This window comes from Elephas maximus, chromosome 8, assembly GCF_024166365.1.
Source record: "Elephas maximus indicus isolate mEleMax1 chromosome 8, mEleMax1 primary haplotype, whole genome shotgun sequence".
Taxonomy (NCBI): Eukaryota; Metazoa; Chordata; class Mammalia; order Proboscidea; family Elephantidae; genus Elephas; species Elephas maximus.
This window is the reverse complement of record NC_064826.1, coordinates 100,393,425-100,420,792: the sequence shown is the minus strand read 5'-3', so window position 1 is coordinate 100,420,792 and position 27,368 is coordinate 100,393,425. Positions and strand designations below refer to the sequence as shown.

Genomic DNA, 27,368 nt, shown 5'->3' with positions numbered 1-27,368 from the left:
GTTTTGATAGGAAGTATTTTCATTCTCGTTGCATTCTATGAATTTCTTTATTCCCTCCTTAATGTCTTCGATAACCCAGTCTTTTTTCAGCAGGGTATTGTTCAATTTCGAAGTATTTGATTTTTTTTTCCCTGATTTTTCTGTTATTGATTTCCACTCTTATGGCCTTGTGGTCTGAGAAGATGCTTTGTAATATTTCAATGTTTTGGATTCTGCAAAGGTTTGTTTTATGACCTAATATGTGGTCTATTCTGGAGAATGTTCCACGTGAGCTAGAAAAAAAGTATACTTTGCAGCTGTTGGGTGGAGTGTTCTGTATAAGTTTATGAGGTCAAGTTGGTTGATTGTAGGAATTAGGTCTTCCGTGTCTCTTTTGAGCTTCTTACTGGAAGTCCTGTCCTTCTCCGAAAGTGGTGTGTTGAAGTCTTCTACTATAATTGTGGAGGTGTCTATCTCACTTTTCAGTTCTGTTAAAGTTTGTTTTATGTATCTTGCAGCCCTGTCATTGGGTGCATAAATATTTAATGTGGTTATATCTTCCTGGTCAATTGTCCCTTTAATCATTATGTAGTGTCCTTCTTTATCCTTTGTGGTGGATTTAACTTTAAAGTGTATTTTGTCAGAAATTAATATTGCCACTCCTGCTCTTTTTTGATTGTTGTTTGCTTGATATATTTTTTCCCATCCTTTTAGTTTTAGTTTGTTTGTGTCTCTAAGTCTAAGGTGTGTCTCTTGTAGGCAGCATATAGACGGATCGTGTTTCTTTATCCAGTCTGAGACTCTGTGTCTCTTTATTGGTGCATTTAGTCCATTTACATTCAGCGTAATTATAGATAAGTATGTGTTAAAAAAATTTTTTTTATGTGTTTAGTGCTGTCATTTTGATGCCTTTTTGTGTGTGTTGTTGACAATTTCATTTTTCCACTTACTTTTTTGTGCTGAGACTTTTTCTTTGTAAATTGTGTGTTCCTCATTTTCATAGTAGTTGAATTTATGTTTGCTGAGTCATTATGTTTTTCTTGTTTTTATTTTGAGTTATGGAATTGTTAGACCTCTTTGTGGTTACCTTAATATTTGCCCCTATTTTTCTAAGTAAAAACCTGACTTGTATTGTCCTATGTAGTCTTGTTTTCCTCTCCATATGGCAGTTCTGTGCCTCCTGTAATTAGTCCCTCTTTTTGATTATTGCGATCTTTTACATAATGACTTCAATGATTCCCTGTTTTGAGCATTTTTTTCTTTTTAAAATTCATCTTAATTTGTTTTTGCGATTTCCCTATTTGAGTTGATATCAGGATGTTCTGTTCTGTGACCTTGTGTTGTGTTGGTATCTGATATTATTGATTTTCTGACCAAACAATTTCCTTTAGTATTTCTTGTAGCTTTGGTTTGGTTTTTGCAAATTCGCTAAGCTTGTGTTTATCTGTAAATGTTTTAATTTCACCTTCATATTTGAGAGAGAGTTTTGCTGGATATATGATCCTTGGCTGGCGGTTTTTCTCCTTCAGTCCTCTATGTATATCATCCCATTGCCTTCTTGACTGCATGGTTTCTGCTGAGCAAAAAAAAAAAAGAGTAGTCTGAATTTCTTCTTATTGATTCTCCTTTGTAGGAGACCTTTCATTTATCCCTGGCTGCTTTTAAACTTTTCTCTTAATCTTTGGTTTTGGCAAGTTTGATGATAATATGTCTTGGTGATTTTCTTTTTGGATCAATCTTATATGGGGTTCAATGAGTATCTTGGATAGATATCCTTTAGTCTTTCATGATGCCAGGGAAGTTTTCTGCCCATAGATCTTCAACTATTCTCTCTGTATTTTCTGTTATCCCTCCCTGTTCTGGAACTCCAATCACACGCAAGTTATTTTTCTTGATAGAGTCCCACATGATTCTTAGGCTTTCTTCATTTTTTTTTTTTAATTCGTTTATCTGATTTTTTTTTCAACTATATTGGTGTCAAATGCCTTATCCTCCATCTCCCCCACTCTGCATTCCAATTGTTCGATTCTGCTCCTCTGACTTCCTATTGAGTTGTCTAATTCTGTAATTTTACTGTTAATCTTTTGGTTTTCTGAATGCTGTCTCTCTATGGATTCTTGCAGCTTATTAATTTTTCCACTGTGTTCTTGAATAATCTTTTTGATTTCTTCAACTGCTTTATCAGTGTGTTCCTTGGCTTTTTCTCTAGATTGCCTTATTTCATTTCTGAGGTCATCCCCGATGTCTTGAAACATTCTGTAAATTAATTTTTTATATTCTGTATCTGACAATTCCAGGATTGTATCTTCATTTGGCAAAGATTTTGATTCTTTAGTTTGGGGAGTTGTAGAAGCAATCATGGTCTGCTTTTTTATGTGATTTGATATTGACTGCTGTCTCTGAGCCATCTATAATATATTGTAATGATTTATTTTATGTTTGCTCACTGAGTCTACCTTGATTTCTTTTCTTTCCATATATGTAGATGGGCTACTAGATTGTGCTGTCTTGATTGTTGTAGCCCTTGAATCACTTCTGTACTATTACCAGCTGGTTTTGGCTGTTTCCAGATATATAAGCCTAAGAGTCCATTCACTATTCTTGAGTAGAATCTGATTTTGGGTCACCAAGTGTGTGGTGCAGACTGTCACCTATCCACCTAGAGGAGTAGTGGTGATAGTTGTGTGCACCAGATTCTAGTAGCAGCAGGGGGTCACACAATTCGGGGGGTGGGGCAGGATGCTGACAGGCTTCCCCCAAGTGCCAGTGAGGTAGGTGTGTCTCTATTCCTAAAACACTTTGGTGGGTGGGCTCTGCAGCTGTACCTGAGGCACCGAATGCATGGACCTCTACAGATTGTTAGGTTTCACCATCCTCAGACCCCTATGGCAGGAGGTTAGGTGGTCTGGAGGAAGCTTCAGCCCTCAGTTCCCTGTTTTGGGTCAGTGAGGTCTCTGTTTAATACGCAGAGATATCAGACCTGGGAAACTTGTCTTTCCAGTAATCCGCTAAAACAATTACAGTCAGATCACTATCAGAATTGCCTTTGCATTATAATAGCCACCTTGTTCCCTGTAGGGATGAAAGCCCAAGACTGTGGATCTCATATGCTTGGCTGGAGCTGGTTCTGTATTTTTAGTCCAATTTCGGGAAGTTAGGGAAGGGTTTTTGGTCCCTGGGTTTTTTGTAGCTGCTTCTCTCAGGCCAGGAGAATAGGTTAGGAAAAGATAAAAAAAAAAAAAAAAACCTCAGAGCACTTCACTCTCTGGCTCAGGAAATTCCAATGTTAATGAAGCCGCCTGGGAAGGGGAAGGGAGGGATCAGATAGATAGGTGAGAGTAGCACCCCGGAATATAGACAAAGTTACTTATCTTGCTTGGTGATGACTGTTTTATCTGAGATTCCCGAGGGGTGTGTAGCCTGTGTGCGTTGGCTGGGTCGAGATTGCCCCTGAGGGTCAGGCCTGCGTCCTGTGCTCGTGCTGTCTCCGAAGCTGTGGTCAGTTCCTCCACTCCCAGTCCAAAGCCCAGCGCTAAGGTTCCCCTGTTGGGATGCCGCAGTCCACGCTCCAAAACCAGTCGCTGCCTCCCAGTGACTTCTCCTCCCGTCAGCTGCGTTGCTGCGCTGCCTGCGTGCACTGACTGGGTTTCCCCCGAGGTCACTTCTGGGGGCTAGGGCTGCGTCCCATGTTTACGCCATCTCAGGATTCCGTGCTCAGCTCCCCTGCGCCCAGTGCAAAGCTCGGCGCTAAGGTTTTCTGCCTGGGACACTGGCTCCAGGCTCCGAGAACAGTCGTTGCTTCCCCGTGGTTGCTCCTTCTCAGTCTCTGTCACTTAGGTCAACCCTTTAGATCTGTGTTTGATGGTCAAGGTTTGTAGATTGCCATGTATGTGATTGATTGACTTGTTTTTCCGAGTCTTTGTTGCAAGAGGGATCCAAGGTAGCTTCTACCTAGTCAGCCATCTTGGCCCCGCCTTATTACTGAATTTTGTAAAAGAAAATAGGATAAATTTTTTTTTACTATAGAAGGTCAGTGCACATTGGTAAATCACAATAAATTTTATTTAAGTTTACTATTTAGTTTATTTAATTAAATTTACTGTCAGTTGGTTAAATACAAATTATATCATCTTGTATAAAAAAAGTTCAAGTGTATTAACTCTACCTTACTTAGAAGATTTGATTCTTTTTCTGAGTTTCCCAAGTATCAGATAGGTAAGGAAATATGATTGATTTGTTTTTCCAGTACAAAAATCTATTCACCAGAATGAGTGATGGTCTTTAAAATAGTCACTCCTACCGGGGTAAGCTGTACTCTGTAATTGACTTGCCAGTTACACGAGAAAATGGGTTACAGTATTTACTTCACTTCTTGTTTTTGAACCACAGCAAAAAGAAAAAAGATTATCCAGTGCACTCTTCCACCTTGTTTCCAAACTTGGCACTAATTGCATTTTCACTCTTTACAAAAATCAAATCCATCTTCAAAGAATCAAGATTTGCAACTTGGAAGATATTAAAGGAGTACCTGTCCCCCAACCCCCAGGATAGAAGGCAAGTCCACAAATAAGAGTTTTGTGAGTTTGCGTTAAGTATATAGTCATCCATGTTATCAGGAGGGACCAATACTTGGAGAAAGGCACCATGCATGGTAGAGGGTCAGCAAAAAAGAGGAAGACCCTCAAAGAGATGGATTGACACAGTGGCTGCAGCAATGGGCTCAAGCATAACAATGATTGTAAGGATAGCTTAGGATTGGGCAGTGTTTTGTTCTGTTGTACATAGGGTCGCTATGAGGTGGAACTGTCTAAATGGCACTGACATCATAAACCCCACAGTACATTTTTTCTTTTTTACTTTGGGTGATCAATTATCTTTTAAAGCAGTTTAAAAGAAGAAAGCAATATCTTTTATATTTACCTTCATTTTTACCATTTTTGGCGCCGTATTTCTTTGTGTAACTCCATCTAGTATAATGATTCTTATGCTTGGCAATGAATTATTTCAGCTTTGTTTACCAGGTGAAACTTTATTTCTCCTTCACTTTTGGAAGATAGTTTTGCTGTGTATAGAATTCTGAATTGACAATTTTGTTTTTTATTTTTCTATGTTTCAGTACTTCAAAGATGTCACTCCATTGTGTTCCAACTTGCATAGTTGCTGAAGATTGTCTGCTGTAATTCTTAATTTTGTTCTTCTGTATGTTTATTTTTATTCTTGATTTTAAGCAGCTTGACTACGATGTATCTAGACGTGCATGCATGTTTTAAGAAGGAGAAAAAATATTTTATTTTTATTCTCAAGTGCTTTTTTAAAAAATAATATTTTATTGTGTTTCTGGTGAAGGTTTATCCAGCAGTTTAGGTTCCTATTTAACAATTTGTACACAAAGTGTTCAGTGACATTGGTTACATTCTTCACAATGTGTGAAAGTTCTCATTATTTCTGTCCCGGTTGTTCCATTTCTGTTAATCTTGTTCCCCACCCCTTTACATTCTCATCTTTGTTTTAAAGTAATTGTTCACTACTTGGTCTCATGTAGACTATTTTGTAAAGGAGCACAGTACTTATGGGTGATAGCCTTTATATTGTGAGCCAATTTGTGATTTAGTGACAAGGTTAGTATCATTTCAAGGTCTGAAGAAGTATCTCAGTGCTATAGTCTGAAGGAGTCCTCCAGTTTTGACCGGTCCAGTAGGTCTGGTTTTTTTATTTTTATTTTTTAGAAGCTTGAGGCTCTGTTCCACATTTTCATCCCATTCTATCAGGGTACATTCTATCAGTGGCCCTGATATGAATGGTTGGTACTGGTAGCTGGGCACTATCTAGTTCTTCTGGTCTCAGGGTAGATGATAGATGTGTGGTTTTTGATATTTATTCTTGGTAAAATTTTCTGAGTTTCTTGCATCTATAGTTTAATGTCTCATTATTTTACAAAATGCTCAGCTGTTATCTCTTTACATTTTTCTTCTGACTCTCCCTCTCTTCTCCTTTTGAGACTTCAGTTATGCTTAATGTGTCACATGTCTGTAGTCTCTGGGTGGCTCAAATGTTAAGTCCTTGACTATTAGTCAAAAGGTTGGCAGTTCAAACCCACCCAGAGGCACCTCGGAAGACAGTTCTGGTGATCTGCCTCTGAAAGGTCACAGCCATGAAAATCCTATGGATCAGTTCTACTTTGCACCCATGGGGTCGCCATGGGTCAGAATCAACTCGATGGCAGCTAATAATAACAGCAACCTTACAAATTTCATATACTCTATTTTTGATGTGTTTTTGTTTTTAAATCTTTTTTCTTTTTATATTTAATGGGAATAATTACTCTTGACCTAACTTTACGTGCACTATTTCTGCCCTCAGTTGTGTCCAGTTTAGTGTTGTGCCCACCAAAGAAGATTTTCATCTCTGATATCATTTCTTTAATTTCTGGTATTTCCATTTGCCTCTTTGTAAAGTTTCCATATCTCTGCTAAAGTTCCCCGTCTGTTTATGTATATTATCTACTTTTTTCAAACTAGATTCTTAACATATTAGTCATAGTTATTTTAAAAATCTTTGATATATCTAACATCTGGGTCTGATTCTGTTGACTGTCTTATCTTTTTTCATCGGTTGTTGTTCTTTTGTTTTTTGTGTGTTTTGTAATTTTTGATCAAATGCTGGGCATCGTATATAGAAAAGTGAAGACTGAGTTAAATACTTACACCCAGAAGAGGGCTGGCTTTTTTGTCAAGACTAATTAATCTGAGTCATTCTAATCAGAACTTGAGCTAAGTTTGTGTTTTGTTTTTTATATAGTTATTTCAGTGCACTACAGACTTGAAGTTCCTCTAAAGGTGGGCTGCTGATGCCTTGTACTTATATTCTAACATCTATGATGTTTACAGACCCTTATACTGAGGTCTGATTCTTGTTTCTTCTTTGACTGCAAATAGAGTGGTACCTGGAGTGCAAGAAGATTTTAGTGTTCACCCTCACCCCTCAGCTTTCAGCTGTTCTTGCATGCTTGTGTTGTAGGGGAAATGTCTCTCCATGTTCTTGTCCTTCTTCTAGTAGTAAACAGCTTGTAGTGTGGAAAGGAGGATTCTCTGTTATATTGGTGTTCAGCTTGTAGTGTGGAAAGGAGGATTCTCTGTTATATTTTTTCAGCTTTGTCTTAGGTGATGTCTGCCTTGAGTTTCTTATCCTTTCCAAAGTGGTAGCTGGCCTCTGCTTAATATAGGAGTGGGATCTTGGTCACAAGAAAGTTTTCTGCCCCTCCTCCTGGAGTAGTGTTTTTTTTCTCCTACCCTTCTTCTTACAGCAATGATCTTTGCCTGGGTCCTAAGATCCAGAGTGATTCCTGCCCCTACCCTAGAGCCAAATAGGTTTGCTTTTACTTCTCCTCTAGAAGCAGTGGATATTTATCTGTACCAGAGGGTTTGCTGCCACGTGCTCAAGTGGCTTGAAGTTTTCTGCTTTTAAGAGAAAAGGGTCCAGACAAATAGGCAGTGCTGTGTGCCTGCCTTCACTAGCAGCCGTAGATCACCTCATTCACACCTGCACTTCTCTCTCTGGTTTCCTGCCCTGCATCCAAACTTTCTCCTAGTATAGGCTACAAGCCCGTAGGAAAGAGCTTTCCCATAAGTCGAATCTCCCTATGTGTTTTGGACACCCGGCTATTCCAAATGGACCCATGAGCCCACGCTAGACCTTTAACAATTTGTTAAAACTTAGCTGACCTCTTCTTACCTACTTATATGGTGGCTACAACTTTTTCTTATGCTCTGCCAAACACAAAATGGTTTGTACGTCACATCTCTTCTTGAGGGGACTTGTCCTCCTTTGGAATTCTATTGCTTTATTGCCCTAGAACCTCAGGTCTCAGTTGCACTCAAGAAAAATTATGATTTTATAGGCTACCCAGATTTGCTTCCAGTTGTTATTGTGGGAGTGAAATTCTTTGCAATTTCTATAAGTGGAAGTGGGAGCAGAAATCCCTAGGCATCAGTATATTTCAAAAGTGGCTTAAAAAAAACTGTTGTTATCAAGTCAATTCTGACTCATAGTGACCTTATGGGACAGAGGAGAACTGCCCTCCAAGGAGTGGCTGGTGGATTTGAACTGCCGACCTTTTGGTTAGCAGCTATAGCTTTTAAACACTATGCCACCAGAGCTCCAATGAACAGCGGGTTGGGAAATACTGCTACAAAAGGGATTTCTTAGGAAGTAATTTTTTTTTTAGTATGTTTTATAGAAATATTGTTAGTGTAAGTTGGCGTGATTAGTATTATAAACCAAATCCTAATATAGCATTTCACTATCTTCAAAATGAAACATTTAAAGATTTACAGTGAAGGCAAATAAAAAGTATAGGTTTACTTCCTCATCCCAAAAGATTTTTGAAATTTTCTGGTCTCTTTCCATAAACTTGACTTTCAACTCCTTGTGATTGGCCTAATTGTTATCAGAAGGGAAGAGATTAACCTCATGGTTTCCACATAAAGGGTTGAAAGCTGTAGTCTGACTTCTAGGAGTCACTTTACTGAAATTCCAGTCTCCTTCTATCTCCATTCAAAGTCTACAGCTGCTCCACCAAAGGAAAGCAAGTTGGCAATCAAAAAGAGCCTCTATGATCATGTATCTTTTTTAGTGTATGTATTTCTCTGTTGGCAGAATCGCATTGCAAAGCGGAGCAGGAAGCTGGTGGATTATGACAGTGCCCGCCACCATCTAGAAGCTTTGCAGAGCTCCAAAAGGAAGGATGAGAGTCGGATCTCTAAGGTAAGGATTGATGTAAGTTTACCCTACTGTTGACATCTTCTCCATGTTTTATGACCCATTGTAACTTTGCTTTCTAAAATTAAATATCCTCTTTTTAAAGGAAATTGGAATCAGGACAGAATTTAAGCTGATACGTGGTGATTGTTGGACTACTTTTCATAAGCTTTTTTAATTAATGATAAGTTTTTTCTTGTTATTACAGAGTTTGTATGGGTGACACCAACTCATACATTTTGGTCATTAAAGAGTTTGGCCCCCAACAGTGTTGCAGGATCAAAAAAGTAATGTGTGCCTGCAGTTTGTGTGGCTGTAGTCAATGCTAAATGCCAAAACACAAATGCAGATGAGATACTGAGTTTGAAGACCTCAGGCATAACTTGTGATTCTCTGAGGTTATAGACATGTGCTAAAAAAAACCAAACCTGTTGCCATGGAGTCAATTTCATTCCAATTCATAGTGACCCCATAGGACAGAGTAGAACTGCCCCATAGGGTTTCCAATGAGCAGCTGGTGGATTTGAACTGCCGACGTTTTGGTTAGCAGCCAAAGACTTAACCACTGTGCCAGACATGTGCTAGATTTGCATAATATTTATTTTGTTTTAGAAAATCACCTCAGTAGCTTTTACTATGTATATCAGTTACCTAGAGGTGCCAACTAACTGAAGTTACCTACTAACTACTCCCTCTGCTTTTAGTATTTTGATCTGCTATATGCTTATACTATGAGTAGGAACCAACTTGGCCGCAGCTGGTTTGGTTTTTGGTTTTTCTATGCTTATACATAGAAGCTTATATGGTCATTCTCCATAACATATCTAGACACATTTCTCCACTGCTTAAATAATTTAGTGGCTCCCACTGTCTGTAAAAAAAAAAAATCTAAATTTGTCAGCACATACGTGAGACCTTTACAATTTGTTTGTAGTTTGCCTGTTCACCCCTATTAGCTTTCAGGTCTTCTTCCTCTTCCTGTCCATCACCCATACACATTTCCCAAGCTCTAGCCTCTATGACCTACACATACAACAACATCTACCATTCACAGAGGGTCTCATAGATGCCAAACACCATGTTTAACACTTCGTCTGCATTAAACCCCAAAGCAAAACCCATTGCTGTTGAGTTGATTCCAACTCATAGTGACCCTATAGGACAGAGTAGAACTGCCCCATAGGGTTTCCAAAGAGTGGCTGGTGGATGCAAACTGCCGACCTTAACCACTACACCACCAGGGCTCCGTTCATCTGGATTACCTTTCCTTAATCTTCTCAAAAACCTGTGAGGTAGTCATTAATATCTGCATTTTATGGATGAGATATCTGAGGTACAGAAATGTAAAGCAATCTGACAAGGTCACACAGCTAGTATACTAGAATTCCAATCCAAAGCATTCTTAAGTATTTAATGCCTGTGCTACCTCCTTTTTTTGCTAAATACTTGCTGATTCTTCAATATTCACTAAAAATATCACTTCCTCTAAGGAACTGTCTATGTTCCCTGCACCATCTTCCCAAATAACATGCTGCATACAGATAAAAAATCCCTTTTTTGTAGCAGTAATGTAATGTATCATCTAGTAATGTAATTATTTAGACTTTCTCACTAGACTGAGTTTCCTTAGGGGAGCATTCCTACCCCAGTATCCAGGCAGTTAACACATTTTTGTACAACGAATGAATCAACCACCAACTATGAGAGTAACCATTGCAGTCAATCAAGTTTTCCTGTTTTAGTGGGTCTCTTTTGTTTTTCTTTTAATTGAAAAAATAGTGTGGATTTTAACCAGACAAATTTTCTCCTTAACAAAATGTTTCCAGGCAGGCATAAAACTTTACCTATTTTATGTTAAAGAACATTATTGTGTATAGAATTTGCTTTTTTCTTTATTTGATTTTTTTTTAGCAGAAACAAATATTATGTGTCATTTCTAGGCAGAAGAGGAATTTCAGAAAGCACAGAAAGTGTTTGAAGAGTTTAACGTCGACTTACAAGAAGAGTTACCATCATTATGGTCAAGGTAAAGGCATTTCCGTATGGATTATATATGTCCCTTTTAGAAGTTCAAGGACAGTGAATGTCCCCTACCTTGTCTTTCTTGCCTGTGATGCTTCAGTGCTGTCCAATAGAACTGTTCTATATCTACGATTTCCAGTATGATAGCCACTAGCCACATGTGGTTTTTGAGCATTTGAAATGTGACTAGTGTGATTGAGAAACTCAATTTTTAATTTAATTTTAATTTATTCATTTTCAATATAATCTTTATTATTTCCTCCTTCTGCTTGCTTTAGGTTTAGTTTGGACTTTTACTCCTCAGTGTCTTGAAGTTAGGCTGTTGATTTTGAGATTGCTCTTCTTTTTTAGCATATGCATTTATAACTATGAATTTCGCAGTAAGCACTGCTTTAGCTGCATCCCATATGTGTGTATATTTTCATTCATCTCAGAGTATTTCCTTATTTCCTTGGTGATTTCTTCTTTGACTCATTATTTTAAAATGTTTTGCTTAGTTGTCACATATATGTGAATTCCCCAAATGTGTTTATATTATTCCTTTCTGGTTTCAATCCATTATGGTCTGAGAACATACTTGGTATGATTTCAGTCTTTTAAAATTCATTGAGGTTTGTTTTATGGCCCAACATATGGCCTATCTTGAAAAATATTTCACGTGATTTAAGAAGAATACCTATTCTGTTTTTGTTGGGTGGAGTGTTTGTAGGTGTCTGTTAGATCTAATTACTTTACAGTGTTGTTCAAGTCTTATTGATTCTCGTTGCTCTTCTGGCTAGTTGTTCTATACATTAGAGAAAGGGAGGCATTGAACTTAACAACTATTATTGTTGAATTGTCTATTTCTCCCTTCTAGTTTGTCAGTTTTTGCTTCATGTATTTTGGGGCTCTGTGGTTAGGTGCATATATGTTTATAATCACTAAAACTTTTTGATGGATTAATTGTTTTACGAATTTTTCTCTTAAAATCTATTTTATCTGATATTAGTATAGCCACTTCAGCTGTCTTTTGGTTCCTGTTTGCACGGTGTATCTTTTCCATCCTTTTACTTTAAACCAGTTTGTGCTTTGAGTCTGATGTGTGTCTTTTACAGACAGCATATAGTTGAATCATGAATTTTTATTCTCCCAATCTCTGCCCTCTTATTGGAGTTTTTAGTCCATTTGCCTTTAATGTAATTACTGATAAGGTAGGGTTTATGACTACAATTTTGCTAATTGCCTTCTGCATGTCTTATGTCTTTTTTGTTCCTCTATCGCTCCATTTCTTTGTGTTAAATAGATACCTTCAAGTAAACTATTCTAGTTATTTTACTGTGTCTATTACTATATATTTTGAAATTTTCTTGTGGTTGTCCTGGGGCTTAATATTAACAGTTTAGCCTAAAAATAATCTAATTCAGATTAATACTAATTTAATTTCAGTAGCATTGAAAAACTTTGCTTCAATATAGTTCCATTCTCTCCCTGCTCCTTTATACTATTATTATCATACAAATCACATCTTTCTATATTATAAGTCCATTCACACAGTTTTATAATTATTGTTTTATTCAGTTGTCTCTCAGATCATATAGGAGAAAAAAGAGTTACAAACAAAAATACGTTTGTGTTATCTTTGGTCTCTGGCGTTTTAAAAGTTGAGTCTGGTAAGAATCGAAGTCAGTTAGATAAGCAGTAGGTGTGGCATAAGGAAGCATTCCAGGCAGATGGAACAGCATGTGCAAAAGCGTTGACCCTGAAAACATTCTGTTTTATTTATCGTGCTGGCTGAAAGAAGTTCCAGGTAGCTGACTTATCATGAGCAAGGGAGATGGTGGTATGAGATTGGAAATGCAGAGCACGCCAGATCCAGTGGAACCTCATAGGACCTTATAAGGGAGTTAGATTTTATTTTGAGTTCAATGGATACACTGAGTATTTGAGAAAATAAGTGACATGATCTAATTTACATAATTAAAAGGACATTTGATTGTCGTGTGGATAATGTATTAAATGAATGAAGATTAGAGGCTAGGAGAGAAGCTATTGAAGCAGTCCTGGTGAAAAATGAAGACGATTTAAGATCGTGACAATGAAGATGAAGAGAAGGGGTTATTTGACACATTTTGTATGTTGAATTGGCAGGACTTGGTGATGATTGGATGTAAAAGGAGGGAGTTGATAAGGAGGGCCCCAGGTTTGCAGCCTAAGCAGGTAGTACATGGTGGTGGTATTTTCTGAGATTGAGCAGGCTGGGAGAAGGAACATGCTTGGTAAGAGAAGGAGAAGGCTTTGAACTAAGTTTTAGAGTGGGTGACATATAATGTTCTTTAACAATCCCAACGGAAATGGCTGATTGAATGTGGCATGTATGAGCCTCTGCTTTGGAAGAGAGGTCTGGAACAGAGATATGAAACTGGAAGTTATTAGCATGCAGGTGTTATTCAAGCAATGAGAATAGATGAGATCCGTTAGGAAGAGAGTGTAAAGAAAGAAGGGAATAAATCCCAGAACTATGCCTTGAGGAATGACACAATTTAGGTGTTAACACAGGAGGGACAGATGGAAGAAGAGACTGAGAAGGAGCAGCCACAAGTTAACAGGAAAACCAGGGAGTGTAGTCTCATAGAAATGAAGATTCAGAGATCATATCTGTTGATTAATACTCAGAGTTCCAGTAAGAGGAAGACTGAAAAGCATCCTCTGAGTTTGGGCAACATGGGATCCATCAATAATTTGACAAGAGCTGTTCCAGTGAGTGGTGGAGCTGAAAGCCTGATTAGAGTGTATTGTAGAGGAAATAAGAGGTGAGAAACTGTAATCAACATGTGTAGACAACTGTTTCAAAATTAATGATGTATAAGGGAGCAGAAAAATGAAGTACTATGTTGAGGAGGATGTGGTTTCAATTTTAAAAGAGGAAATACTAGGGTATGTTTGTATATTCCAAAGGAGTTTATAGTTCTTAGAGAGTCTCTGGATGGTGCAAATGGTTAATGCACTTGGCTGCTAACCAAAAGATTCAAGGTTCAAGTCCACTTCAAGGCACCTCAGATGAAATACCTGGCTATGTACTTCTGAAAAATTAGCCATTGAAAACCCTGTGGAGCACAGTTCTACTCTGACACCATGGGATTACCATGAGTCAGAATTGACTCGAAAACAATTGATTTTTTTAGTTCATAGGAAATGATAGGCACAAATCAAAAAGGAGGAAGGGCTTCAGAAAATAGTCTTGAGCTAAATTTATAAAAATGAGTGAAAAAAATATTGCTAGCCGAGATAGAGCATGAATAAAGGCATGAGGGTTGAAGCAGATTTGGGGTTCATAGAAGATTAATTAGTTTAATGTAGCTGGAGTTCAGAGTGAAAGTGTCTGGAATGGGGATTGTACAGATAAAGTGGGAGAGAAGTAGGAGTCAGATTCTTTTGTCATTCATTCATCAAATGCTTATTTGTGTGCCAAGTACTCTTTTAGGTGCTAGGGATCCTGTGCTGAAGGTTTATGCTTTCATGAAGCTTACATTAAAGAAGGAGGAAAGGCAATTACCAAAAAAAGAAATAAATAATAAACTATCAGCCAATGATTTCAATTCAGAAAATAAAACAAGATAATATAATAGAGAATGATGCAGGATAGGGGTAAATACTTTAGATTGGGGTGGTTAGGGAATATTTCTCTCAAAGAGATAGAGAATATGTGAGGAAAAGAAATTTTGGAAAATGCTGAGTTCTAATATGTTGAATTTGAGAATTGTTAGGAAGTCCAAAAGGGTATATCTAATTAGGTATAGAGCTAACTAGGTATGGAGCTCAAAAGAGAGGTTTGGGAGTCATTACCACAGGGATGGCAGCTGATGCCAGCAGAGCTAATGAGGCTGGTAGTTAGATCAAATGGCAAGATGAGACCAAAGACAGAACCATTCGGAGCACCAACATTTAAAGAGTGTACAGAGTAAGACGAACCTATGGGAGAGACTAAGAAGAAATATCAAGGGATGTAGAAGGAGTTCTGGAAGAGAGAAATATCTCAAAAGCCAAGAATGGAGAAAATTTAAAAACAAGGGAATAGCATTTACATTAGAGAGATCAGGTAGATGAAGACTAAAAATGCATTGCCTTTTGAAAGCTGAGAGATTGTGAACTTCCAGAGATGTTTCAATAGATGGTGGAGTCGGAAGCTTGATCACAGGCATCAAAAGCTATGAAAGATGAGGAATCAGAAATAGTGAATGTCATGTGTTGTTTCAAGGATCTTAACTATAATGAGCATGAGGAATGTTGGGCAGCAGATATAAGGGGATGATGAGGCAAAGGAAGCCTTTTAAAAATAACTGCTTTCAGTTTGAGAAGTTGGCAGTGGCAGTAGCAAAGGATGAATTGTTTGGGATTGAGGATACTAGGGACCGAGTAGGGGAGAAAGAGAGGAGTGAGGTGTTGTCAGGCTAGCCAGAGAATATTGAGGGGTATGCCACAGGGCCCGAAGCTTGATAAAACAAGATGTTAAGCAGAAAAGGGGCAATAGCCTGAAAGAAAAGAGACAGTGATCTCTGAGAGATTTAAAGAAAAAGCCAACAGATAGGATGGAAATGACTGAATGAGGTATCTTGTGGCCTAGGGAATTAGCTCACTGGGTGAACAATTGCATGTTCCCATTTCTGAGGTGGAGCAATTGTGAGTGATGGCAAGATCAAGGGTGTGCCAGGGTAACTCATTGAAGAATGTGGGGTGTAAGTAAGGCTGCTGGAGTCATGGAGATGAGCGAGTTGGGGGCTTGATTTCTGCTTGGATAATCATTTAGATGTCAAGATATGCCATTTTGTTGTGGTTGTTAGGTTCTCTCAGGTCGATTCTGACTCATAGCAACCCCATGTACAACAGAACAAAATACTGCCTGGTCCTACAACATCCTCACAATCATTGTTATACTTGAGCCCATTGTTGCAGCCACAGTGTCAATCTGTCTCGTTGAGGATCTTTCTCTTTTTCATTGACCATCTACTTTACCAAGCATGATGTTCTGCAGGGACCGATCCCTCCTGATAACATGTCCAAAGTACGTGAGATGAAGTCTTGTCATCCTCACTTCTAAGGAGCATTGTGGCTGTACTTCTTCCAAGACAGATTTGTTTGTTATTCTGGAAGACCATGGTATATTCAGTATTCTTCACCAACACCATAATTCAAAGCCATCAGTTTTTCCTTGGTCTTCCTTATTCCTTGTCCAGCTTTGACATGCATATGAGGTGATCGAAAACACCATGGCTTGAGTAAGGTGCACCTTAGTCCTTAGACATCTGTGATTTGCCCAGTGCAATGTGTCATTTGACTTCTTGACTGCTGTTTCCATGGGCATTGATTGTGAAACCAGGTAAAATGAATACATGACAACTTCAAAATGCTCTCTGTTTATCATGATATTGCTTATTGGTCCAGTTATGAAGATTTTTGTTTTATATTGAGGTATAATCCATACTGAAGGCTGTAGCCTTTGATTTTCATCAGTAAGTTCTTCAAGTCCTCTTCAGTTTCACTAACCAAGGTTGTGTTATCCGCATATCACAGGTTCTTAATGAGTCTCCCTCCAATTCTGATGCTCCATTCTTCTTCATATAGTCCAGCTTCTCGGATTATTTGCTCCCCATACAGATTGAATAAGTATGGTGAAAGGGTACAACCCTGATGCACACCTTTCCTGACTTTAAACCACGCAGTATCCCCTTGTTCTCTCTGAACAACTGCCTCTTGATCTAAGTACAGGTTCCTCATGAGCACAGTTAAGTGTTGTGGAATTCCCATTCTTCACAATGTTATCCATAATTTGTTATGATCCACACAGTCGTATTCCGTTGCATAGTCAATAAAACACAGGTAAACATGTTTCTGGTATTCTCTGCTTTCAGCCAGGATCCATCTGACACCAGCAATGATATCCCTGGTTCCACGTCCTCTTCTGAAACTGGCCTGAATTTCTGGCAGTTCCCTGTCGATGTACTACTGCAAGTGCTTTTGAATGATCTTCAGCAAAATTTACTTTTGTGTGATATTAATGATATTGTTTGATAATTTCCATATTCTGTTGCATCACCTTTCTTTGGAATGGGCACAAATATGGATCTCTTCCAGTTGGTTGGCCAGGTAGCTGTCTTCCAAATTTCTTGGCATAGACATGTGAGCACTTCTAGCACTGCATCAGTTTGTTGAAACATCTCAATTGTATTCCATCAGTTTCTGGAGCCTTGTTTTTTGCCAGTGCCTTCAGTGCAGCTTGGACCTCTTCCTTCAGTACCATCAGTTCTGATTATATGCTGCCTCCTGAAATGGTTGATTATCGACCAGACCGATTCTTTATGGTATAGTGACTCTGTGTATTCCTTCCATCTTCTTTTGATGCTTCCTGCATCGTTTAATATTTTCCCAATAGAATCCTTCACTATTGCAGCTCGAGGCTTGAATTTTTTCTTCAGTTCTTTCAGCTTGAGAAATGCCAAGCATGTTCTTCCCTTTTAGTTTTATATCTCCAGGTCTTTGCACATTTCATTATAGTACTTCGTCTTCTCAAGCTGCCCTTTGAAATTTTCTGTTCAGATCTTTTACTTCATCATTTTTTCCTTTGGCTTTAGCCACTCTATGTTCAAGAGCAAGTTTCAGAGTCTCTTTTGACATCCATTTTGGTCCTTTTTTTTTTTCCTCTCTTTTTAATGACCTCTTGCTTTCTTCATGTGTGATGTCCTTGATGTCATTTTGCAACTCGTCTGGTTTTCTGTCATTAGTGTTCAATGTGTCAAATCTATTCTTGAGATAGTCTGTAAATTCAGGTGGATATACTCAAGGTCATATTTTGGCTCTCATGGACTTGTTCTAATTTTCTTCAGCTTCAACTTGAACTTGTATGTGAGCAATTGATGGTCTGTTCTGCAATTGGTCCCTAGCCTTGTTCTAACTGATGACATTGAGCTGTTCCATCTTCTCTTTCTATGGAAGTAATTGATTTGATTCTTGTGTATTCCATCTGGTGAGGTCCACATGTATAGTTGCCGTTTATGTTGGTGAAAAAACGTATTTGCAATGAAGAAGTTGTTGGTCTTGCAAAATTCTATCACGTGATCTTCGGTGTCATTTCTATCACTAAGGACATATTTTCCAACTACCAATCCTTCTTCTTTGTTTCCAATTTTTGCATTCTAATCACCAGTAATTATCAATGCGTCTTAATTGCATGTTTGATCAATTTCAGACTGCTGAAGTTGGTAAAAATCTTCAGTTTTTTCATCTTTGGGCTTAGTAGTTGGTGTGTAAATTTGAGTAATAGTCGTTGTATTAACTAGTCTTCCTCGCAGGCATATGAATGTTATCCTGTCACTGACAGCATTGTACTTCAGGATAGATCTTGAAATGTTCTTTCCGAGGATGAATGTGATGCCATTCCACTTCAATTTGTAATTCCCCACGTAGTAGACCATATGATTGTGTAATTCAAAGTGGCTAATACCAGTCCATTTCAACTCACTAAATCCTAGGATATTGATGTTTATGTATTCCATTTCATTTTTGGTAATTTCCAGTTTTCCAAGATTCATATTTCATACATTCATGTTCCTATTATTAATGGATGTTTGCAGCTGTTTCTTCTCATTTTGAATCATTCCACATCAGCAAATGAAGGTCCCAAAAGTTAACTCTATCTACTTCATTAAGGTTGAGTCTACTTTGAGGAGGCAACTCATACCCAGTCGTCTTTTGAGTGCCTTCCAACCTGAGGAGCTCATCTTCTGGCACCATACAGACAGTGTTTTGCTGCTATTCATAAGGTTTTCACTGGCTAATTTTTTCAGAAGTAGACTGCTAGGTCCTTCTTCCTAGTCTGTCTTAGTCTGGAAGCTCAGCTAAATGTGTTCACCATGGGTGATGCTGCTGGTATTTGAAATACTAGTGGCATAACTTCCAGTACCACAACAACATACAAGCCACCACAGTAGGACAAACTGACAGACACATGGGATATGTCATGTTAGTGTTTGAATTTGGTGAAGGAGAGAGAGGGAAAGCAAGAGACAGTTGTCATTGTGGACAGTGAATGGAGTGGGGCTAGGGGCTGGGAGGTTGAGAGATAAGACAGGAGGTGTTTGATTGTGCATGGATAAATCTCAGAGGAGGGAGTGCAGATGAGCTCAGGGAAGCCATACAGAGCTAGAAGAAAACTTTACTTTCTCCCACCCCGTCTCCCAAAGTACGTGAAGCATGGCAGAGGACCCTTCTTCTGCTGCAGGGGCTCCTGGAAAGCAGTGACCCCAGAAGAGGCAGCCTTCCCTTAGGGCAAAACAGAGGAGAGAGTGTTCTGACTTCACAACTATTGCTGTGATAAGCTCAGCTGTTAATCCTTCCTGCTCTTCTCTAGAACAAAGAAACATCTTAATAAAGAAATTAAATTGGTTTAGACAGATAATCAGAAGGAGCTGCAGATGCCTCTGAGAAGTCCTTTGGGGGAAATGGTAATGTCTCAGAGTCCCTTTTTTATGATGTACCTGTGAAGTGAAACCTTCCGAGCAGATAATATCAGAACACAGAGCCTCTAACTCTCTGTGGATGTATATTTCATGGCCTATAACATGAGTCTTTTACAAGCCAGGGTTACAGTAGGAATGTGCCCTTCTAGAGGAGTGAGTGGCAAATTTGTTCATTCATTAATTCATTCCTGGAATATTTACTTTATGCCATCTATCGTCTAGGCATTATGTTTAACGCTGGGACTCTGTTGTTGTTAATTGCCCTTGAGTTGGCTACAACTCATGACAACCCATGAATAACAAAATGAAATGTTGCCCAGACCTGCACCATCTTCATGATTGTTGGTTTGTTTGAGACCATTGTGGTGGCCGTTATTTTAATCCATCTCATTCAGGGTTTCCTTTGCCTTCCCTAGCCTTACACTTTACCAAACATGATGTCCTTCTCCAGCAATCAGTCCCTCCTGATGATGCATCCAAAGTAACAAGTCAGAGTCTCAGACAATGTTCTGTGATCCATAGAATTTCATTGGCTAATTTTTGGACGTATAATGCCAAACTTTTCTTCTTAGTCTGTCTTAGTCAAATACCTACCAGTATTTGAAATACTGCTGGTGGCAAAGCTTCCAGCGTCACAGCAACGTGAAAGCCACCACAGTACAACAAACTGGGAGGTGGATAGTGGCTGGGACTATACTAGTGAACTAGTCAAATGCAGTCCCTACTTCTGAAAGAGTTTCTGATATTATAAATTGGAGAAAATCCTATATGGTAAATTTCAGCAAAAATGTTGACTATTTTTTTTCTAAATAAACACTCCCGTTGGTTTAATTTTTAAATTCTAGGAAGAAACAATAAAAATATTAGAAAATTATAGATATTCGTTTAGTCATTCTAAAATAAGTCTTTCTTTCTGGTACTGCACCAAAGAATAAAATCATGGAGAGAAATAATAAAGTATATAAACAAGCTTAGATATTTCTGTATATCAGAAAACAAAATTTAGAGATAGAAGAGTGGGGATTTTTTTTGCTAAGTATATCCACGTTTCAGTATCTTTAATAGAAAATCCCTTACAAATCAATAAGAAAAAACCCAAACAAAACACTAAGAAATAGGCAAAAAATATGAGTAGGTGAGTCACAAAAGGAGAAATACAAATGGAAAGTAAAACAAAACAAAACAAAACAACCCATTGCTGTCGAGTCAAATTCTAACTCGTATTGACCTTGTAAGACAAAGTAGGATTGCCCCATAGGGTTTCCAAGGCTGTAAATCTTTATGGAAGCAGACTGCCGCATTTTCCTTCTGTGGAGAAGATGGAGGGCTTGAACCACCAATCTTTGGTTAGCAGCCAAGTGTATTAACCACTGTGCCACCAGGGCTCCAGTAAGGAATAAATAAATAAGAAAGTGTTAACTTTAATCAAAGGAATGGAAATTTAACAGCCTATTTCATTCTAACTTTTGCCTATCTAATTTACAAAGATTTTATTTAATAAAGTAATATTCACACTGGAGGGAGTATAAATGGCCAGCCTTTGTGGGAGCAGCTTGGCAGTCCCTATCAATTGCTTCTATTGTCCTTGCCTTTGACCCAGAATTTACCCTTCAAGAGACTTCTTCTGAAGAAATGATACAGCTGTACACAACGTTTTACTTTATAGATGTTTGTTAGAGTTCTGTTTATCATAGTAAGAAATCAATTAAGAAGCAAAAAGACCCACCACCAACTTTACCCCCTCCATGCCCCACCTTCCGTGTAAATCTGACGTTTTTCAGGGCAGTGCAAATGAGTCCTCTCAAGCACGTTCCGCAGCTGGCACGGGGCCGGAACCCCCTCTCTCCTCTCGGTTCCTTTAGCTGTTACCACCCATAGCCACTCATTTATGATATTTAATCCTGTATGACCTTTTGTTCTAACTTGAACATCTCACATGCTGTTTTGTAATCTGCTTCTTTCTCCACGCAATATATTTCCATTGTATGTATGGATGGAGCCTCTAGATGTTCTTCTCACTGGATTTTAAGTGCCTGGTGTGATTTTTTGCCCTCTTCTCCATTACCCCTCTTTCCCAGCCTCTGGTGATCACCAATCTTCTTTCAGTCTCGTAGAAGTGAACTCATATGATATGTAACCTTTTTGTCTCTGGCTTCTTAGCATAGTTTTTTTTTAAGGTTTATCTGCTTTGTAGTGTGTATCAATACTCATTTCTTTTTATGACTGAGTAATATTCATTGTGTGTATGTACCACATTTTGTACATTCATCTGTTGACAACCATTGTGGGTTATTTCTACTTTCTGGCTGTTGTCCACAGTGCTGCTGTGAACTTTGGTACACAAGTATGTGCTTGAGTCCCTGTATTCAATTCTTTCATGTATATACCTAGGAATGATATTGCTGGGTCATAAGGTAATTCCACGTTTAACTTTTGTTTTTTCCTTGTCTTGTAATTTCAAGTGCCTTATTATTTTTTTAATGCACTTCATTTTTTAGAGCAGTGATAGGTTTACAGAAAAATGCAAAGAAAGTGCAGAGAGTTCCCATATACCTCCCTTGCCCCTGTGCACAGTTTCTCCTGTTATGAACATTTTGCATTAATATGGTACTTTTTAAAAAATACATAATGAACCAATATTGATACATTATTGTCAACCAAAGTCCATAGTTTACATTAGGGTTCACTCTTTGTGTTATACATTGAGCAACTCCTGTTTCAGTTTAGCCCAGCACATTGCACACACCCAAATGGATAGATCCTTTGTTGAGTGATTAAATGAGGAAAGTTATTAAGAATTACTCCACAGGTCTTAAAGGCTAGCAAGCAGCCACCTAAGATGCATCAATTGGTCTCAGCCCACCTGGAGCAAACGAGAATGAAGAACACCAAAGACACAAGATAATTATGAGCCCAGGAGACAGAAAGGGCCACATGAATCAGAGACTACATCAGCCTGAGACCAGAAGAACTAGATGGTGCCTGGCTACAATTGATGACTGCCCTGACAGGGAACACAACAGAGAATCCCTGATGGAGCAGAAGAGCAGTGGGTTGCAGAGCTCAAATTCTCATAAAAAGACCAGGATTAATGGTCTGACTGAAACTAGAAGGACACCAGAGGTCATGGTCCCCAGACCTTCTGTTAGCTCAAGACTGGAACCATTCCCAAAGCCAACTCTTCAGATAGGGTTTGGACTGGACTATAAGATAGAAAATGAGACTGGTGAGGAGTGAACTTCTTGGCGTAAGTAGACACATGAGACTATGTGGGCAGCTCCCGTCTGGAGGGAAGATGAGAAGGCAGAGGAGGGCCAAAGGTGGCTGAATGGACATGGAAGTACAGGGTGGAAAGAAGGAGTGTGCTGTCTCATTAGGGGGAGAGCAACTAGGAGTACATAGCAAGGTGTATCTAAATTTTTGTATGAGAGACTGACTGGATTTGTAAACTTTCACTTAAAGTGCAATAAAAGTTAAAAAAAAAAAAGAATTACTCCATATCCTTTGGTTGATTGGGGTCTTAGAAAAAGGGTCAGGTGTTGCCACTCCAAGTGCCCTTGAAAGGCTTCTCTGCAAACAAGAGGATTAATTGAGTCCCTCTGCAAACTGTTGTCAGATGACCCGCAGTGGCTCTCCTTTTCCAGCCTATCTTAGTTAGCTTCCTTCAATGCAGATTCCAGCCCTCTTCTTTCCTTCCCCTATCTCAAACACCACTTGGGACTGCCTATTGCTTTCCAAGGGAACGTTGAGCTCCAGGGTCTGGCAAGGTCCTCTTCCCAGGGACAGTCTGCCTCACCAGGCTCTTGTCTCCCGGGCTTCTCCTTTGACCCTCCAAGTACTATTTCCCAAGTGCACTGCGCCAGGTTTTTCTTTATTAAGATATGCATATATGTGACAGGGAACACAACAGAGAACCCCTGAGGGAGCAGGAGAACAGTGGGATGCAGACCTCAAATTCTCATAAAAAGACTAGACTTAATGGTCTGACTGAGACTAGAAGGACCCTGGCGGTCATGGTCCCCAAACCTTCTCTTGGGCCAGGACAGGAACCGTTCCGAAGTCAACTCGTCAGACATGGATTGGACTGGACAATGGGTTGGAGAGAGATGCTGACGAGGAGTGAGCTACTTGCATTAGGTGGACACTTGAGATTATGTTGGCATCTCCTGTCTGGAGGGGAGATGGGAGAGTAGAGGGGGTTAGAAGCTGGCAAAATGGCCACGAAAGGAGAGACTGCAAGGAGGGAGTGGTCTGACTCATTACGGGGAGAGTAAACGGGAGTATGTCGTAAGTTTATATGTGAGAGACTGACTTGATTTGTAAACTTTCACTTAAAGCACAATAAAAATTATTAAAAAAAAAGATATGCATATATGCTGCTTATGTATGTGTATGAGTGTAAATGCACACACAAACACACACAAACACGATGTGATTGAAATCAATTAAAGGAAATAATATGTAAAGTCAGAGACATATTATCACTGTAGGTAGAGAAAATTAAGGTTAAGTAGAACATGGTAAGAATTCAGATACAGGATAAGCCATGGAAGTAGTAAGGTTTATTGGTGGGATGGCTTTAGCACTCAGCTATTATTTCATCTCTAAATCTCTAAACTGGACTTCTAGCTTTTGTTTTGCTTAAAATTTCAACCACCTAATTTATGGAAGGGGCAATGGTGGTTCAGTGGTAGAATTCTTGCCTTCTGTGCAGGAGACCCAGGTTTGATTCCCAGCTAATGCACCTCATGTTGCAGCCACCACACCTGTCAGTAGAGGCTTGAGTGTTGGTATGATGCCGAACAGATTTCAGTGGAACTTTCAGACTAAGATGGACTAGAAAGAAAGGCCTGGCAATCTATTGCTGAAAATCAGCCAATGAAAGTCTTATGGATCACAACAGTCTGACCTGAAACCAACCTTGGGGATGGCACAGGACCAGGCAGCATTTTGTTCTGCTGTGCATGGGGTCACCATGAGTTGTGTGGTAGCTAATAGCAGCAACAATTTGTGGGAAAGTACAGAGCTTACTGGGACTAAAATAACAATATTTACTACACTTAAGCAGCATTTCTTGCCGTACATTCCATGCTTTTCTATTGTGTTTTCCTCATTTAGGTTCAAATACTGGTCATGCACTTAAACTGTGTGACCTTGGACAGTTAATCTCTCTGTGCCTCAGTTTTCATGTGTATAAAAGCAAGGATAGTTATGAAAATTCCCCACCCAGTGCCGTCGAGTCGATTCCGACTCATAGCAACCCTATAGGACAGAGTAGAACTGCCCCTCAGAGTTTCCAAGGAGCTCCTGGCGGATTTGAACTGCCGACCCTTGGGTTAGCAGCCGTAGCACTTAACCACTACGCCACCAGGGTTTCCTTATGAAAATTAAATGAGGAAATATTAAAGAGTGCTTAGAAGAATGTTCATTTTGTTGGCTACGATGATGGGACCTTCCTTCCTCTCTGTTTACTGGATTCCTTCTCATCTAAAGACATAGCTCAAATACAAGAAGTCCCCCTTTTTTCTGTCCTTTTATCTCATTGTTTAAAGACAAGTGCCTACTCTGCACATTGTTATTCCCCAACTATATTATTGAACAAAACCCGTTGCCGTTGAGCCAATTCTGACTCATGGAGACCCCATCTGTAAACTCCCTGAATATATGTTTTTTGCGTATATATCTAATGTTTTTGATGGGACCCGGGTGGCATAGTGGTTAAGCATTTGGCTGGTAAGCAAAAGTCGGCAGTTTGAATCTACCAGCCACTCCTTGGGAACCTTATGGGGCTGTTCTACTCTGTCCTATAGGGTGGCCATGAGTTGGAATCAACTCGATGGCAATGGGTTTGGTTTGGTTTTGGAATGTTTTTGGTTTCCTATCTCTTTATTTGGTTTTGATTGAGATTTGAAATCTGCACTCGCCAATCAGAACTCTGGGGTTATTTTTGAGAATATCATTGAAACAAGAACATGAATGAAATTAAAAAGTCATATTTTATTCATGGATTCAGGAGGACTGCATTAATATAGAAGCCGTAGTTCCCTTCTTTAGAGCTTGAACCTGGGGTACTGGCAGTGTACTTACTATTGTTGTTGTGTGCCATTGTATCAATTCCGACTCCGTGACTAGTCGGAGAGACTAGAACTGCCCCACTGTCCAGTTTTCTAGGATGAAATCTTGAGGGGAGTAGATTGCTAGGTCTTTTTTCTCACAGACTGGCTGGTAGTTTTGAACTGCTGACCTTTCTATTAGCAGCCAAGTGCTTAACCTTGGCGCCTCCCGGGCTGCTTGCTTACTACTGAGGACCTAAGAACGAAGACTGCAGGGACTTTGTACAGACAACTCAACAATGGCTCTGCTTCATGAACATGTTACAAACATTGTGAATGAGGCAGCGTGTGTTTATTTTGCTCAATGATAACATGCTCTCATTTTTTTTGAAGAATCAGGATTAATTTGTGTTTCATATTTTCCTCCATCAAATGAATTTCAGAGTCCGAATATAAAATACTGCAACTAGAGTATATATATTTTATAAAAATTAGTAATAAGCTTCTCAGTCTCAGAACCTTCACAAGATGCGTATCTAAAATCCAGACTCAAGCTCTTAGGGCAGTGGTCCTGAAAGTGTGGCTCCTGGACCAGCAACATCGGCATCACCTAGAAACTTGATAGAAATGTACGTTCTCTTAGGTCGCCAGCCCAGTCCTAAGGAATCAAAAAGGACCCTTTCAGGTGGGTCTGATGCGTATTAAAGTTTGAGAATGACCATCTTAGGGTATTAGCTGATTTTGAGGAGAGGTTATGCTGTTTGCAGAAAGATGTTTCTCTGTTCATTAACATAGCAGGAAAAACTGGATATATATGTTTGAGTTAAATATTTTATTTAATCCAGTGTTGTTCATAGTTATATAAAGAAAAACTGTTTTTAATATATGTCTTTACCATTAAAAATACATTTTGGCTGACTGTTGTGTCCTCTGTCTTTGTATTTCCACATGGTAGACGAGTTGGATTTTATGTCAATACTTTCAAAAACGTCTCTAGCCTTGAGGCCAAGTTCCATAAGGAAATTGCAGTGGTGAGTAATGGTGATTATTTTTTACTTATGGGATATGAAGTTAACGAACGTTTATTCTGGAGCAAATGAAATGCATAGCATTATACCAAAGAATTCACCCTTCTTGCATGTTTTTTTAAAAAATAGTGTGCATTGCTCTCAGTAATATTTCTATATTTTTTAAAACAACCACACAGTTCTTTTTTTGTTTTGTTTTGTTTTGTTCGTTTGTTTGCAGGTATACAAAAATACTCTCATGATTCATTGCCAGCTTTTATTTCTCTTCTGAACTTACTTCCTTCATTTTCACGATCTCAGTCTTTTGTTTTTGTTTTGTTTTTCCAGTCAGTTTATAAAGTTAGAATTTCAAGTGCTACTTTTTAGGCTGATGAAAAATTTGTCGCAAAATATTCAGGTAATCAGCAGCTTTGTCATGGACTAGTATTTTCTTAAGTACCTTTTTCTTTGGTACAGTCAACGTAAGCAAAGCTTTTGTTCTCTGCTCTATACTCTGGTTAATTGAGTCCCTGGGTGGTGCAAATGGTTAACATACTGAGGACCTAAAGGAATGGCTAGGGGTTCAAGTCCACCTAGAGAAGCCTCAGAAGAAAGGCCTGGTGAGCAACTTCCAAAAACTCAGTCATTGAAAACCCTATGGAGCACAGTTCTATTCTGAATCACACAGGGTCACCAAGAATCAGAATTGACTCAGTGGCAACTTTTTTTTCTTTACTGTGGTTAATAAATATATTTTGATTTCTTTTTAGCTTATTTTGTGTTTGTAGCCTTTCAATTTTGGTTTGAATTTTTAACCTAGACCATATATAGAATTTAAATTATCCTGAGACCATTCACACTATCATAAGATGGCTATTTTCTTAATAAACAGTATCTTTCTTGGGGAGAATAGCCTGAATTGGCACCAGAATGACTTGCAATTAATAGGTTGCCTCTGTCCCCATAGCTCTGCCACAAACTGTATGAAGTGATGACGAAACTGGGCGATCAGCACGCTGACAAGGCCTTCACCATTCAAGGAGCCCCCAGGTAGGCTACTG

The 27,368-nt window shown here is 38.9% G+C and overlaps 1 protein-coding gene across 2 annotated transcripts in view; it reads left to right on the top strand.

Moving 5' to 3' along the window:
- The window catches only part of AMPH (amphiphysin), a 289,401-nt gene that overhangs the window by 201,316 nt on the left and 60,717 nt on the right, over positions 1 to 27,368 (top strand). For both annotated transcript variants that reach the window (XM_049893917.1, XM_049893916.1), the window contains exons 6-9: positions 8,635 to 8,742; positions 10,677 to 10,762; positions 26,256 to 26,331; positions 27,275 to 27,357. In XM_049893917.1, coding sequence (XP_049749874.1) covers positions 8,635 to 8,742; positions 10,677 to 10,762; positions 26,256 to 26,331; positions 27,275 to 27,357 — 353 coding nt within the window. The remainder of the gene's footprint in view (positions 1 to 8,634; positions 8,743 to 10,676; positions 10,763 to 26,255; positions 26,332 to 27,274; positions 27,358 to 27,368) is intronic.